This window comes from Muscardinus avellanarius (assembly GCF_963383645.1).
Source record: "Muscardinus avellanarius genome assembly, chromosome: 6".
NCBI classification, from domain to species: Eukaryota; Metazoa; Chordata; class Mammalia; order Rodentia; family Gliridae; genus Muscardinus; species Muscardinus avellanarius.
The window spans coordinates 135476766-135491951 of NC_137791.1; the positions used below are offsets into that span (position 1 = coordinate 135476766).

The following is a 15186-nucleotide window of genomic DNA, read 5'->3' on the forward strand; positions in this document are numbered from 1 at the left end:
AGCTCCTGCTGTCCCAGTGATGGGGAGAGGGTACGGGCAATAGTCACAGTAGAGACCTTGCCAGAGATCTCAGAATCCCACAGGGATGGAGACTAAGCCGAGGCCCCCGCCCGCCCACCCGCCCGCGGCCCACGGCACTCACCCGCGCCTCCCTCTCGGCGTCCAGCGTGCCCCCCACCTGCTCCTGGAGCAGGGCGTACGCGCGCTGCAGGGCCTGGTACTCCCTGGTCAGCTGGCAGAACCTCAGGTCCGCCTCCTCTCTGGTCGTAGTCTTAATGGGATAGAGAAGGAAAGCCATTCAACACAGGATGCAAAGGTGACAGCAGCACCAGGGCCAGCTCAGATAAATCACAGACCCGGATCTTGCCGCTGCGGCCCGCGGGCGCTCCCAAGCTGGACCCCCAGCATGGAGGGCTGTGAGCTCCAGGATCTCCAAGTTAAATGGGAGTAGACAGAAGGGCAGTAACAAAGCCAGCCCGCTCCATCAGTGAGGGTGAAATCGTGCAGGGTGCCCTCCTCGGCCCCACACGTCTCGTCTGGGAAATTCTCCTAAGGAGACTGCCATATAAGCATGCAACTATGCCTGTGCCGAAGGGTGCCAGGGCATGGTTTACAGCCAGGCAGCACTGGCAACCACAGAAAGGCGCCCTCGGGCCTGCTAAACGTGCAATGGTGTCCACGTGGAAAGCCCGTGTGAGCCGGGTGTGGTGGTAAACACTAGCAATCCCAGTACTCGGGAGGCTGAGACAGGAGGACTGCAGGTTGGAAGCCAGTCTTAGCAACTTAATGAGACTGTTTCCAGATTTTAAAAAATAAAATAAAAAAGGGCTAAGCCAGACATGGTGGTGCACGCTTGTAATCAGCATTCAGGAGGCTGAGACCAGATAACTGTGGTTTGCAGACAGCCTCAGCTACTTAATGAGGCCCTTCGCAACTCAGTGAGACCCTGATTCAAAAATAAAGACTAAAAAATCTAGGTCTGGGGTGTAGTTTGGAGGGTCAGTGCCCCTGGGTTCCATCCCCAGCACTGGGAAGAAAAAAAAAAAAAACTAGGGCTAAGAGTATAGCCTGGAGGTGGAAGGCCCCGGGGTTCCATGGCCAGTACTACACACACACACACACACACACACACACACACGTGGCCAAGAGGGTGATGCAGAAATCACCTACTTCAGTGCTGAAAGATGCCTGCTACCTGCTGCATACTGGAAAAGAAGAAAATCGGAAAGCCCAAGCCTGGCTGCTCGTGTTGGAGTAAGCCTGACAGTCTGCAGTGCAGGCATGGCGCTGGGCAGAGGCCCATGGCCGGGACAGAGCCCACCCAGACACCGGGCAGGACACCGAGACAGGGAGTATGGCACGCCTGCGCCCAGCACGAGAACGGGTGTCACGTGGAGGTGACACACGTCCCCTGAAGTTCTGACACCCAGTGGCAGAGGAGACCTCCCTGAGGGCTGACCTGCCAGCGGCCATAACTCAGGGCAAGCTTCCCCATGTGAACGGCTCTCTGGAGGGAGCTGGCCTGGAACCTGCCTAAAAGGGACAGAGAGGCCCACTGGGAAGGGAGAGGACCCCAGCAGGCGCCTGTGGAAGGCCACCTGGCATCAGGAGCTGGGCGTGCCAGGAGGGACGGTGCCCACACAGAGAGGAGCCTGAGGGGCCCAGGAGAGCAGCTGATGGCATCATAGAGAAAAGCTCCAGGGAGTCAGGGCCAGCCTGACCCCAGAGGGTGAGAGGAGGCAGCGCTCTGTGGGCTCAGCAGGCTCAGGGACTCGCGAGGGGACAGCTGGCCAGGGAAGAGTGAGGTGGCGCGCGGCTGAGGGACTCCAGGCCCACCTGCCTCCTCTCACCCTCGGATCATCTGCATTTTCTCCTACAATGATGTCAAAAGGCAATGGATGTGTTTCCACCAGGTGGGGCTTGTGTGGAGACACGGGACTGAGAATCACACTCACAAAGCAGTTCAACTGCCAAGGTAAGGACGCCTGTGGCCCGGCTCGGCCCTGGCGGCCACGGCTTCCTCAGTGAGATTGGCGTGGGAGTGGCAAGGCCCACGCGCTGCCTTTCATGGGGTGTCAGAGCATGGCCATTGGGAACCGCCTCCTGCCCCTGCGCCGCGGGCCGCGATGCTGCGCGCTGGGCCGGCAGGGAACAGCCCAGCCAGCATCTGAGGCGGGGAGCCCTGCACGCATGCACCGCCTCTGGCTTACGTCCTCCAAGTCCTCCTCGGGTGTGGCCGGGGTCCTGTCTGTGTTGTAGGAGGTCTCTGACAACGTTTCTGAGTCCACGGATTCCTCATCAAATCCAAAAAATGTCTCCACAACATGCTTCTGTAAGAGGTGATTGGCAAGATGTTATGAACAGAAAGCCCGCCGCCACCCGTACGGCGGCGCCCACGGTTTAGAGCCTCCCAGCAAGAGGCTGGGAGCTTCGTGACGGACAGGGCGGAGGAGGGCGCAAGCCCAGGGGCTGTGCAGGCCCCTGAGGCTGACGCCACCCCTCGGAGCCCAGCGCCTTCTCTTGCTGGTGGAGGAGGACCCCTCCCATGAGTGCTGTCACACAGTGTGGGACGGGCCAAGCAAGGCGTGTGGGTCCTGGGAGAAGAATCAGGACAGCCAGCCATGCCCAGGCCTGCGCTCACGGGCAATTTTCACCCTCCTTTTTATTAGAAGACTCAGAACGTACAAAATTAGAAGGAATGGTGTCATGGCCCCTTGTGTCTCAGGCTCAGAGGCAGTTTTAATGCTCTACCCACCAGCCTCTGCGCTGCCCTGCCCTGCACGTCTCCCGCTCCAAACAGCACCGGCATGGGATTCGTTCACTCATTCATTCAGTCATTAATTTATTCACTCAGTAAGCCCTGGCTGTGTGGCTTTTTTTTTTTTTTTTTTTTTTTTAGTGGTGGTACTGGGGGTGGCACCCAGAGGCTTTCTACCTCCGGGCTATACTCCCAGACCTTTTTTACATTTTATTTGGAAACAGAGTCTCACTAAGTTGCTGAGAGCCTCACTGAGTAGCTGAGGCTGGCTTCGAACCTGTGATCCTCCTGTCTCAGCCTCCCAAGCGCGGGGATTACAAGCGCGCGCCACCACGCCCGGCTGGCTGTGTGGCTTTTATGGGTCAGACGTGGGTCATGGCCATACCCAGGAGCATCCCTGCCCCCAGGCCACAGCATCAACCGGCTGCCACTGCATCCCTGATCCTTGAAGCCACATAACTTTACTCTTCCCCAATCAGCCCCTGAGAAGAACTCAGATTCATTTTTATAATCAACGAATGCTTTCCATGAGCCTGAAGAAGGATCTGGAACTCCATCCCCAGGCGGTCTCTGCTCCTTCTGATCACAACTTCCCCAGACCCCCAGCCCAACCCACAGAGGGGCCAGTGCCAGCTGCCATGGAAGCCAGTGCCGGCTGCAGTCGCGGCCCCAAACCAGAGGAAGGTGGGTGGTGCCATATTGATAACACATGGGAGGAAATAATCCCAACACAGCGCCCAGGAAGAGGGAGCCCTTGTCACATCTCCAGGCTTCTGAGGGCTTTGTGGGAGGCGCCTCACCACGCCACCCAGACACTCCACAGGATGCTGGTCCCCGTGAGTTGCCCTCCTTTGCCCTACATTCTGCTGGCAGCTTCTAACCCGGGGCGAGGTACCTGTCGCTGGAATTCCAGGCCCGACAGCGCCGGCCGAGGCCCAGTGGGCAGCTGGCTCAGGTCCTTAGCCTGCTCTCCCACAGCCTGGCCTGTGCCGGCCCCCTGAGGCATCCCTGTCTCCTCCTGCCCCCGAGCCCATCTCTCTGGGGAGAACCCTATTGATGGTGCCTCCAACCCAGCACCCCACCCACCACCCCCTCGATGAGCTTCCACCTCCAACTGACCCAAGCCAATGCATCGCTCATGGAGACTATTAATGCCACTCCCACAGGTCTCCCTGCTCCCTCAGCCTGGTAGTCAGAGTGACGGCGGTCACTGGTGTCATGCTGGTCTTGTGCTCAGAAGCCCTGATGGCTCCCCATCCATCACTCCTGAGTAAAGCCAGCATCCCCGCGAGGGCATAGTTGGTCTGCAAGGCCCTGCACCACCAGCCTTGTCCTCTCCTCTTCCACCGCTCTGCCCCGCACAAGCGTGCCACAGGGCCTATACACTCTATACACTTTCCCCAGAGTCCACATGGCTCTCTCTCTTCTCTTCTGTCCCCATTGTAACCCAGAGCCCCTCACAGGAAATACTGCTTAAGTGAGTTTCCCCGATATGTCTCCATTAATTAACGCAAAGCCAAAAGGGTTTGTTTGTCTGCAGATGTTTCCAGGCTTGCATGTGACATTTTCCATCGTTTAAGCAGCCAGCCTCACATCCCAGGTGAGCCTGCCGGCTGGGAAATGGCAGCCCCCTTAGGCTCCACAGACTCCGAATGGCATCTCTCCCAGGGGGAGCTGGAGGCGGTGGCATCCTCAAACCTCCCCTAGATAAGAAACCCGGCCTGACCGCAGAACTCCTCCGTCCCCAGAGAGCAGGAGATGACGCCACCGACGGGGACAGCAGTGCTTGGGGGCAGCTGTGCAGAACCCAAGCTCCCCCGCACACAGCTCACCCCACCCAGGCTCTGCGCGGTCTGGAAGGCTGCTGGCCAGGCATTTACAAGTTCTTGTGAACACCGCTGACTGGAAGGCATCCGGGGACCGGTCTATTTGTCCTGCAGACTGGTGGGGTGATGCAGGGCTCCTGCTCCGCACCCGAGGGGCCCCAGGAAACATCAAGCCACACACTTCTACACACCTCGGTGCAGAGCTGGGCTGTGGCCACCCACTGTCAGCCTGAGGGGGGGGGGATCTGGGGGCTCATGGCTGCCTTCAATCACCTAAGATGGTCTGCTGTTGGAACCTTGTGGGACTGAAGGTTGCTAAGGACTCAATTACTGAGTACTAATCACAGCCTATTAACTACTGATGCTGCCGACGCATGTGCCAAGAAGCTGCCTTTGTAAACAGCGCAGCTCAGGACCCAATGCAGCCCCGAAGGAACGCTGCGGCCCCAGAGGCCAAGAGTCCCAACAACCAGGCTGCCCTGTGAGCAGGAGGCAGCTCAACAGGAGGAAAACCCCTCACAAGCAGACAGCCAGGCGGGATCAGACAGTGGGGATGTCCCTGGGACAACAAGGAATGGGCCGGAATGGAGCCCCCAGCTTTTATAACATATGGGCGAGGCCAGTCTCTCTCTTCTTAGTGATTATATGATCAGGGAGCCTGGGTCCGTGTAAGCTGCTATTAATACAAAAGGGAGAAGCATCTCCTTGACCCACATGGCTCAGTGGCTGTCGTCTCTCAAGATGGTGCAACTTGCCGGGCGTGGGGGCGCACGCTTGTAATCCCCGCGCTTGGGAGGCTGAGACAGGAGGATCGCACAGGTTGGAAGCCAGCCTCAGCTACTGAGTGAGGCTCTCAGCAACTTAGTGAGACCCTGTTTCCAAATAAAGTATAAAAAATAGGTTTGGGAGTGTAGCCCGGAGGTTAAAAAAAAAAAAAAAAGTCTGTAGGTTCTACCCCCAGTACCACCAAAAAACAAAAAACAAACAAACAAAAAACAGTTATTTCCCAATATTCAGGAAACTGCACATCACCTGCCTCCTGAGGGGCTGTGAGCCACCTACAAGAGACCACTCCGTACAGAGTGGGCTTAAAAACTGCCCAGCAAGAAAGGTCCCTGCGTCTCAACGAGATGATTCTATAATTCCCTCAGCATTTCCTAAGATGCCTTAAGAACACAGATTCCTGGCTTGGCGTGGTGGCGCACGCCTGTAATCCTAGGGCTTGGGAGGCTGAGACAGGAGGATCGAGGCCAGCAAAGACCTTCAGCAACTTAGTGAGACCCTTTAAAAATAATTTAAAAAAAAAAAGAACACAGATTCCCATCCCTGGCTTGTTCTGGGTGCCTGTGCTCTATAAAAAAAAAGGTTCTCTCAGCCAGGTGTGGGGGTGGGCACTTGTAATCCCAGCATTCAGGAGGCTAAGACTGGAGGACCACGGTTCACAGCCTCAGTTACTTAGCGAAGCCCTTTGCAACTCCTTTTTTTTTTTTTTTTTTTTTGTGGGTCTGGGGATGGAACCCGGGGCATTCGACCTCCAAACTATACCCCTTACCCTATTTTTTTATTTTGGTACTAGGGTTCCTGAAAACCCTTCTACCTCTGGGCTACACTCCCAGACATCTATTTTTTATATTTTTATTTGGAAACAGGGCCTCTTAAGCTTTCAAGGCTGGCTTCAAACCTGCACGATCCTCCTGTCTTCACCTCCCAAGCACAGGGATTACAAGCATGCGCCACCACACCCGGCCCTATTTTTTTTTTTTTCAAACAGGGTCTCACTAAGTTGCAGAGGGCCTCACTAAGTAGCTGAGGCCGTCTGCAAACCACGATCCTCCAGTCTCAGTCTCCTGAACGCTGGGATTACAAGTGTGCGCCACCACACCAGGCTGAACCTAGGTTTTAAAATATAGTTTTGGCAAGGCCAAGCGTGGTGGTAAATGCTTGTAATCCCAGGACTTAGGAGGCTGAGACAGGAGGATCTCAGGTTTGAGGGCAGCCTCAGCAACTTGTGAGGCCCTCTGTACCTTAAGTGAGACCATGTTTCAAAATAAAGAATAAAAGCCGGGCATGGTGGTGCTGCTTATAATCCTAGCATTTGGTAGGCTAAGACAGGAGGATCACGGTTCGCAGACAGCTTCAGCTACTACATAGTGAGGCCCTTTGCAACTCAGTGAGACCCTGGTTAAAAATAAAGAATAAAGGGGCCGGCATGGTGGCGCACGCTTGTAATCCCAGCATTAGGGATGTGAAGACTGTAGGATCTCTGTTCATGGACTACTTAGCAAGGCCCTTCGCGACTCAGTGAGACCCTGTTTCAAACATAAAAGGACTAAAAAAGAGGGCTGGAGTGTAGATTGGAGGTACAATGCCCCTGAGTTCAATTCTCAGTACTGAAGAAAAAAGGAAAGAAAGAGGGAGGGAGGGAGGGAGGGAGGGAGGGAGGGAGGGAGGAAGGAAGGAAGGAAGGAAAGAAGGAAAGAAGGAAAGAAGGCTGGGGCATAGCTTAGAAGTAGAATGCCCCTGAGTTCCATCCCCAGTACCACACAAAAAAAATAATAAAAAATAAATAAAATTAAAAAAGAATAAAATAGGGCTGGGGACATGGCTCGGAGGTAGAAGACTGCCTCTGGGTTTAATCCCCAGTACCACAAAAACAATATAGATATTGTCTTGGCAAACCTTCTCCTGGGATACTGGATATACAGACGTGCTCAGGCTGAGCCGGAGGAGCAGCGAGGACTCTCCTGGAGGGACAGCCTCTGCTGGACCCAGCCTCCTCAGCCTCCATTCTGCTGTCTCCTGGGACATGCGGGGGCTTCGGGTCACGGCTGGGAACTGTCCCCCAGCCCCAGCCCCACACATCTGCAAGCAGCTGCTTACCTTCATGCTTATAAGTCATCTCCTGGCAGCCAGAGAAGTACAGGCACACCAGGGTGCAGAGGCACAGGAAGAAGGAGAAGTACAGAGTGAACAGGATATACTCCATGGTGGCCTGCGGGCGGCTCAGCCCAAAGCCAGACCCTTGGCACCCATGCTGCGGCCTCTCTCGGGCCCTAGGAGGACTGGTTCTCCTCCCAAAGCCTTCTCTTGTTTAACACGCCAGCTTGCGGTCTCCAAGGCTTCCCAAAGATCTGCGGGCTGTAGAGGACAGGGGACCCTGGACGGTGCACCCTTGGTGAAGGACGCCTGCGCTGGGGCGGGGCCCCAAAGCTGGCAACGCCAGCCCCAGTGGAGAGAAGCTGGTTTCCAGGGCAGCCTGGTGTGTTTTGCCACCAGGGACAGCTTCCGAGCCAGCCTGTCCTCAGGGACGCTCCTCCTAGGACCCAGGCTCCCCCAGCCCAGAGCTGTCACCAACACCAGCACAGCCCTGGTCCCCTGGCACTCACGAAGGAGGCTTCTCTTTTGGGACAGGGCACCAGGCCAGGCAGAGCTGCCTTCCCCCGTGTTTGGGAAGTTTCACTGCTGACCCACTGCCTCCCAGGTGCACTCCAGACCCGCTGACCCAGCCGGCTTCCTCGGCTCCTGTTTTACCATTGAGTCAGCAATGCACTGTCCAGGGAACATCCTGACGCCTGGACCAGAACAAAGCACCATCCGGGGCACATCCTAACTCCGGGACTTGAGCAAAGTCTTAGAGGAATTAGGCTGGAGCCGCTGCCCAAATGACCTCCCAGATCACGGGCATGGCTGCTCCCTGGGGCAGCAGGCCAGGTCCCTGGGAGGAGGAGAGACAGCACTCCTTCTGTCCTTCTTGGAGCCCACATCCTGCCAGCACAGCCCCCAGGACATCGCCACAAGGGCAGGGAGTGCTGGCTTCACCGTGACGGGGCTGAGAAAGGCCTGGGAACCTGCACTCAGTGGGCCCCGCGGGAAAGCTGCTTTCCAGGGCACCAGAACCTGCAACGTACTGACCACTTACTGCGCGTCACACATGGACCAGAAGCTCTATTTGAGCCGGTGGATGTAACTTCATTACAGGATTGAGAGCTTAAATACCTCACTCAAAGCTGGGCGTGGTGGCGCACGCTTGTAGCCCCAGCATTTGGAGGCTGAGACCGGAGGATCACGGTTCGAGGCCTGCCTCAACTACTTAATGAGGCCCTTTGAAACTCAGTGAGACCCTGTTTCAAAATAAAGAGTAAAAACTAGGGCTGGGGGTGGAGCTCAGAGGCAGAATGCCCCTGGGCTCCATCCCCAGTACAGAAAAGAAAAAATAAACCCTCACTCAGGGTCGTAGAGCTCCTGTGTCTGACCCTACCCACACTGCCCCCACCTCAGTTTCCCAGCTGCATCTGAGATCCCCAATCCCGCTTTCAACCAAGGATCCTGAGCAACCAATAATGATCTACAGCCATGGTTCACAAACTCAGAACTCTACTAAGCTACGGTTTCTGTGCCTGACCATCAGCGGGCTTTAGTAGCCTGCTGCACACACAGCTCAGTCAGTGCCCTAGTCCAGCGGCTCCCTCCTGCCAGGCCCCTTGCAAAGCAAGCCCCTACCCAAACTCAGGACAGGGCCCAGGGCACTGTGCAGGTCCATCTCCCAAGACCCTTCCCAAGGTGCTTACAGAACCAGCAGGCCCCTGGGAAGATGAAACTGGGGTCACTGCACTCTCGGCAGGCTCAGCGAGATAAGCCACCCGGCCCCTGGGGAGATGGGCCTGCCATTCAGGGCTCTGCCTAGCCCACTGCCCACATCCAGGGTGGGGTGTTGAGTGAATGGGAGGCGCTAAGTCCAGGGAGGTGCCCTAGGGTCAGGAGTCAGACAGCAGAAAGGGGACTGGCAGACTTCTGGAAAATTCTGAACTTGTCAATGCATTTTCCACAATGCTCTGAAGCAAAGCCTGGGCAAAGGGGGAAAACACTGGATGTATGTGGGATATCAGCCATTCGTGGAGAGAAAGATCCACTGAATGACTGCAGCCTGGACGAAAGGAGACAGGTATCCGCCCTGGCCGAAGGGCAGCCCTGGCTACTAATGCACACATCCCGGGCCCAAGTGGACCCAGGTGGCCATTCTGTGCCCCCCACAATCCTGGGGTTATGAGAAACTGGCCCACAAGCATGGTAGAGAGACTGGCCTACACTGAATCTTGAGAAAAGCAGAAGATGCTGGTGAGCCCAGGGAACAGGATGTGGGAGAAACCCTAATCCAGCTGGGAAATTCCCATGTAGATGCCCAGATCTGGCCTCCTAGGGACATGGGTCTCTTTTTTACTCAAATGACCACACATCCCATTCTCTGGACAGGTCAGTGTTGGGTAAGTGCATTTTCCCAGTAAAGACAATGCAGTTATTTAGCCAACGACTATTTATTATTTAATGGAGCCTGCCCCATTCCAGGTAGTACAGAACACAGCAGGCAGGGAAGGAGACCCGCCCCGCCCCAGCAGCCCACCTCTGCTGCACAAGCAGGCGCAGCGAGCCAGGGTCCACTTCTAGGCTCTGGTAAATTTCTCTTCCCATAAAAAGGGAAGTAATAAGAAACCCAAACTTTTTTTTTTTTTTTTTTTTTTTTGGTGGTACTGGGGTTCCTGGAAGCCCTTCTACCTCCGGGCTACACTCCCAGACTTATTTTATATTTTATTTGGAAACAGGGTCTCCTAAGCCAGCACGCGCTCCTGGCTTCGAACCTGCGCGATCCTCCTGTCTCCGCCTCCCGAGAGTAGGGATTACAAGCGTGCGCCACCACGCCCGGCTCCTTTTTTTTTTTTTAATTCCAGGCATTCTGATATTGGTTGAGCGTCCCTTATCTGAAATGTTTGAGACCAAAAATGTCTCAAATTTCAGAGTTTTTCAGATTTGGGAATATCTGTATACATTTTACCAGTTGAGTGTCCGCAGTCCAGAAATCCAAAATCCAAAATAAGAAACTTTTTGAGCATCATGTTTTGAATTTCAGATTTAGGGTCTGGGGATTAGAGATTCGCAACTTGTATAGGTTTGGGAAAGTCACGGATAGATAAGGGTTTCCTGAAAACTCCACCTGGAAGCTCTGGGGAGGCATAACGCCATGCAGCACTAATGTATGGAACAGGCCTCCCGCCCTGTCTCACGTTGAGAGTGGAGCTCACACCCCCCATCAGCCTTACAAAACGGTGCAATTCTACCACGAAGCAGCAGAGGGCGCATCGCCCCATCAAAGCCACCTTTCTGGGTCTCAGATCCACATTCCAAGCCGCCGGCTTCTGTCCCCAGGAACAATCCAAACTACCCGCACAGTTTTCTGCACAAAAGGACCTTAGTGGCACTTATAGAAGCAGAATTACCAACAACAGGGGAACGGCAACTAAATAATTGTATGGCCAATGAATGAAATGTTCGACAGGGAATAAAACAGAACGGGCCCAGAAAGGCTGCCGCGTGGGCAGAAGCACGTGTGCTGCAGCAGGATGCCTAACCCGTGGAGCTGGGCCCGCACGCCCAGCACGGGCAGGACAGTGAGCAGACGCCGGCCCAGCTCCTCGGCACATCCTGCGCCCATAAAAACGTGTATTTATGACGACAGCCTAGAACATGGAGATATGCTCAGAGGGCAACCTTAAGTAAAGATCCAGGGGATGAGGCGGAAGTCTAGAGTCAGAGCGGGGAGATGCCCGTGAGGACCAGCCCAACTGATAGGGGCCTGCAGGTGACAGATTGCTTTTATCCCTGGGTATTCTATAGCGTGGCTATATCATTTCCACAATAAATATATGCATTTGAATGTTAACAGTCTGACTGAACCACTCGCCACTGCGTGGTGTCCCAGGTTGCATGCAGAGGTGAGCCCGGACGTCAGCCTGGCTGGGTGGGAAATGCTGGGGCTTTGGGGTCCCAGCCTTGAGAGTGAACCTCAGCCTGGCCAAGCCATGACTCCTCCTTGCGTGGCTTCAATATTTTCTATCGACTCTTCTCCTGTACCTGTGAAATGGTCAATGTAATGGCAACCTCACAGGCCTCCTCTGAGGATCAGATTAGATGATATAAACAGCCACTCAACCAAGTGCCTGTACTCGGAGTCAGCGGGGCTGACCTGCGGTGTACTGGAGACCTTCATAAATACGTGCTATTTGGCCTATGGTATTACTATTATTATTATTATTTTTTTTTTGCGGGTCTGGGGATGGAACCCAGGGGCATTCTACCTCCAAGCTACACCCCCTGCCCTATTTTTTATTCTTTATTTTGAAACCAGGTCTCACTGAGTTGCAGAGGGCCTCACTAAGTAGCTGAGGCTGTCCACAAACCGCAATCCTCCGGTCTCAGCCTCCCGAATGCTGGGATGACAAGCGTGTACCACCATGCCTGGCTGGCCTATGGTATTAAAGACATAAAGTAAGGTGTATTCAACTGAATTGTGCCCTCTCCCACTTAAAAAAAAAAAAAAAAAAAAAAAAAAGATACCTTGAGAGCCTGACTCTGGTGCCACAGAATGTGACCTTATTTGGAAACAGGGTTGTTCCAGATGTAATTAAATTCACATGAAGTAGATAGGTGGGCTCCTAATCTGCTATCACAGGTCTCCTTACAGAGGCAGCCACATGACCACCAAGAGGCCCACAGGAGAAGGCCCCGCAGTGGCGAAGGCAGAGGTCAGGGTGCGTGTGGCTGCAAGCCAGGGGCTGCCAATGATCACTAGAAACCACTAGAATCTGGGGAGACAGTGAAGGACCCCCCTACAGACATCAGAGGAAGAAAGCATGGCCCGCCAACTGGCACATTTCACACTCTGGCCTTTTCATTCTGAGATAATAAATTTCTGTCATTCTAAAAGATACATTTTGTGGTGCTTTGCTAAGCAGAGAGCCTCAGAAAATTAATACAGAAAAAAAAATGATATATCTCTCGAAAGACTGGAATATCTGACACTGCCTGAACACCTTCTTATAGCAGCCAGGATTCTGGGCCCGGGTCGACCCAGGCCCTACCAGGCCCTACCATCACCTGACTCCGAGGCCATATGCCCTTGGGTATCCACGATCACAAAGCACAGCTGTTCACCTGAGGGAAGAGAACTCTTTCTCCAGAGCCAAAGGTCTACCAAGGGTAAAACAGGCAGCGATCCTGGTTCAACAAAAGGAGGAGGAGGAGGAGGCCTATGTCTTTGTGGAGATGAAAAGTAGGTTTACAGGTTTGACCATGCCTTTTTATTTTTTATTTTTTAACTCACTCCAGTCTGCTCTTTGACACCCTGGCTTGGCACTGTGGGCATCTGATGGTGTATACAGCCACTCATCCAAGTATCCAGACATGGCCAGCCAGCCATGAGCTCAGCCGCTCATGGTAAGTGGCGTTAACCCTGCTGTGGCTGCGGCCACGCCCTGCACCCTGCCTACCAGGACACGTGGACACTATCACTATGAGTGATAAAACTACATTTTGCAAAAAAGGACACAGTTCTGCATCATTCCGGAGAATTACAAAGCTCCTAATTTTTCCAGAACAAGACATGAGATGGTGTAAACCCAGCCCAAGTGTTCCTTGAATCCATCAAAAGGCCCAAGCATTTATGTTTGGGATTTGGGTGCCTACAGCCTGAGGCCTGACTACAGAATGCCATCAGTAAGTTTTCCATGCATAAATTACCATAACTGGGTCACATTACATGGCCATTATGTATGCTGCTTTGAGAGCTGGCAACAGCAGGGCTGTCACCGTCCAACCTGCAGAGTCGTGGGCGCCTCTTCCCCCAGCCCCTCTATGAATGGCGGGCATCTCCCCTCCCAGGCTGGCCTTCCCTGCAGATCTGTGATATGTCACCAAAGCAGGGCAGGGTGCCCTTGGGGCTCACCTTGGGCGGCTTCAAACTTTTTCCTCGATGCCTCTTGGAGCGCAACAGCCGTTCTCTCTCCTGGAAGGAAACACGACTGTTGGCATCTCCTGCCGGCCCCACCGGGCACCCAGGAATGCACTGGCTCTTGGGGGCATCGCACGCTACACTGTCACCTCTGCCTGCCTCCCCCAGCACAGACTGTGCCAGCCATGGCTGCTTCTTGGGTCTGGGAGCTAGAGGACAAACTATGTTTACTCAGATAATTATCTGGAAAAAAATGTTCCTGTTTGCTGGCCCCACCGCACGCGAGCCCAGCTGCAGCTGGCCAGCACAAGGCAGGACGCACTGCAGGCTTGGCAGGGCAGCAGCAGAGGGCGAGACGCCTGTCCTCGTGCACTTGGACAGGGCTGGCTCAGACCCCTCACCTGCCAGCCGACCACCTCTCTACTCGGCTTCTTCCTTTGCTATAAGGAGCTATACTTGGCCCCCCGGCACTGCTCTAAGAAACAAGGGACTGCGGGTGTTGGTGGACACTGTCAGTAGGAATAGCTCCCAGGGGACAGGAGCAGTGGCAGGAGCAGTGCCCCTAACCCTAACCCAAGCCTAACCCCTAACCCTAACCCCTAGCCCTAACCCCTAACCCTAACCCCTAACCTTAACCCTAACCCTAGCCCTAACCCTAACCCCTAATCCTAACCCTAGCCCTGACCCTAAATCCTAAAGCTAACCCCAAATCTAACCCCTAACTCTAACCCTAACCCCTAATCCTAACCCTAAACCCTAATCCTAACCCTAACCTCTAACCCTACCCCTAACCCTAACCCCTAGCCTTAACCCTAACCCCTAGCCCTAGCCCTAACCCCTAATCCTAACCCTAACCCTGACCCTAAATCTTAAAGCTAACCTCAGATCTAACCCCTAACTCTAACCCTAACCCCTAATCCTAACCCTAACCTCTAACCCTACCCCTAATCCTAGCCCTAGCCCTAACCTTAACCCCTAACCCTAGACCTAACCTCTAACCCTTCCCCCAACCCTAGCCCTAGCCCTAACCCTAACCCCTAACCCTAGCCCTAGCCCTAACCCTAACCCCTAACCCTAGCCCTAACCCTAACCCCTAACCCTAGCCCTAACCCTAACCCCTAACCCTAGCCCTAACCCTAACCCCTAACCCTAGCCCTAACCCTAACCCCTAACCCTAGCCCTAGCCCTAACCCTAACCCCTAACCCTAGCCCTAACCCTAACCCCTAACCCTAGCCCTAGCCCCAGAAAAAACCAAGAACCCTCTCCTTGGAGCTGTGTCTCCCTTCTCCCTCTCCTTCAGCCTATGGCCCACCCTCCCTGATCCTGAACATTAGCTTGATTTTCCTGAGTTTCCATTCCGTTTGTTTTTCTTTTCTTTCTTTTCTTTTCTTTTTTTTTTTTTTACTTTATCATCACTTTGAGTGTGTTTTTGCATCCTGAGCTGCATCAAGTCTTTTGTGTAATGAGGGAAGATGGGAAAGATGGATACACAAATAGGTGGATGGATGGATGGATGATGGATGGATGGATGGATGGATGGGTGGATGGGAAGGAGGAAGAGAAGGAAGGGAGGAAGGTGGGCAAGACAATGGTGGCCAAACCCTTCCCTGATACTGACCACCCAACTTCCTAATTCTTAAAGACCTGTGAATAGAGCCATCCGGTGTCCTGGATGAGCGGACATGCCCTGCTTCTAGGATCCAGCAAAAGCTCACCACCAGCGCCCCGTTCAACGTCCCGATATTCCCTGGGTGGAGCCCCCACCTACTGAGCAGGCCCACTCCCCTGCCCCCAGGCTCGGAGCGCACCCGACTTCAGCAAG

At 54.2% G+C, this 15186-nt stretch overlaps 1 protein-coding gene across 2 annotated transcripts in view; it reads right to left on the reverse strand.

The window, feature by feature from the left end:
- JAKMIP1 (janus kinase and microtubule interacting protein 1) overlaps nt 1-15186 on the reverse strand; it is a gene marked incomplete at both ends in the record, with an annotated part of 63653 nt that overhangs the window by 27286 nt on the left and 21181 nt on the right. For both annotated transcript variants that reach the window (XM_080697935.1, XM_080697934.1), the window contains 3 exons: nt 143-271; nt 2211-2330; nt 13358-13417. In XM_080697935.1, the coding sequence (XP_080554061.1) occupies nt 143-271; nt 2211-2330; nt 13358-13417 (309 nt within the window). The remainder of the gene's footprint in view (nt 1-142; nt 272-2210; nt 2331-13357; nt 13418-15186) is intronic.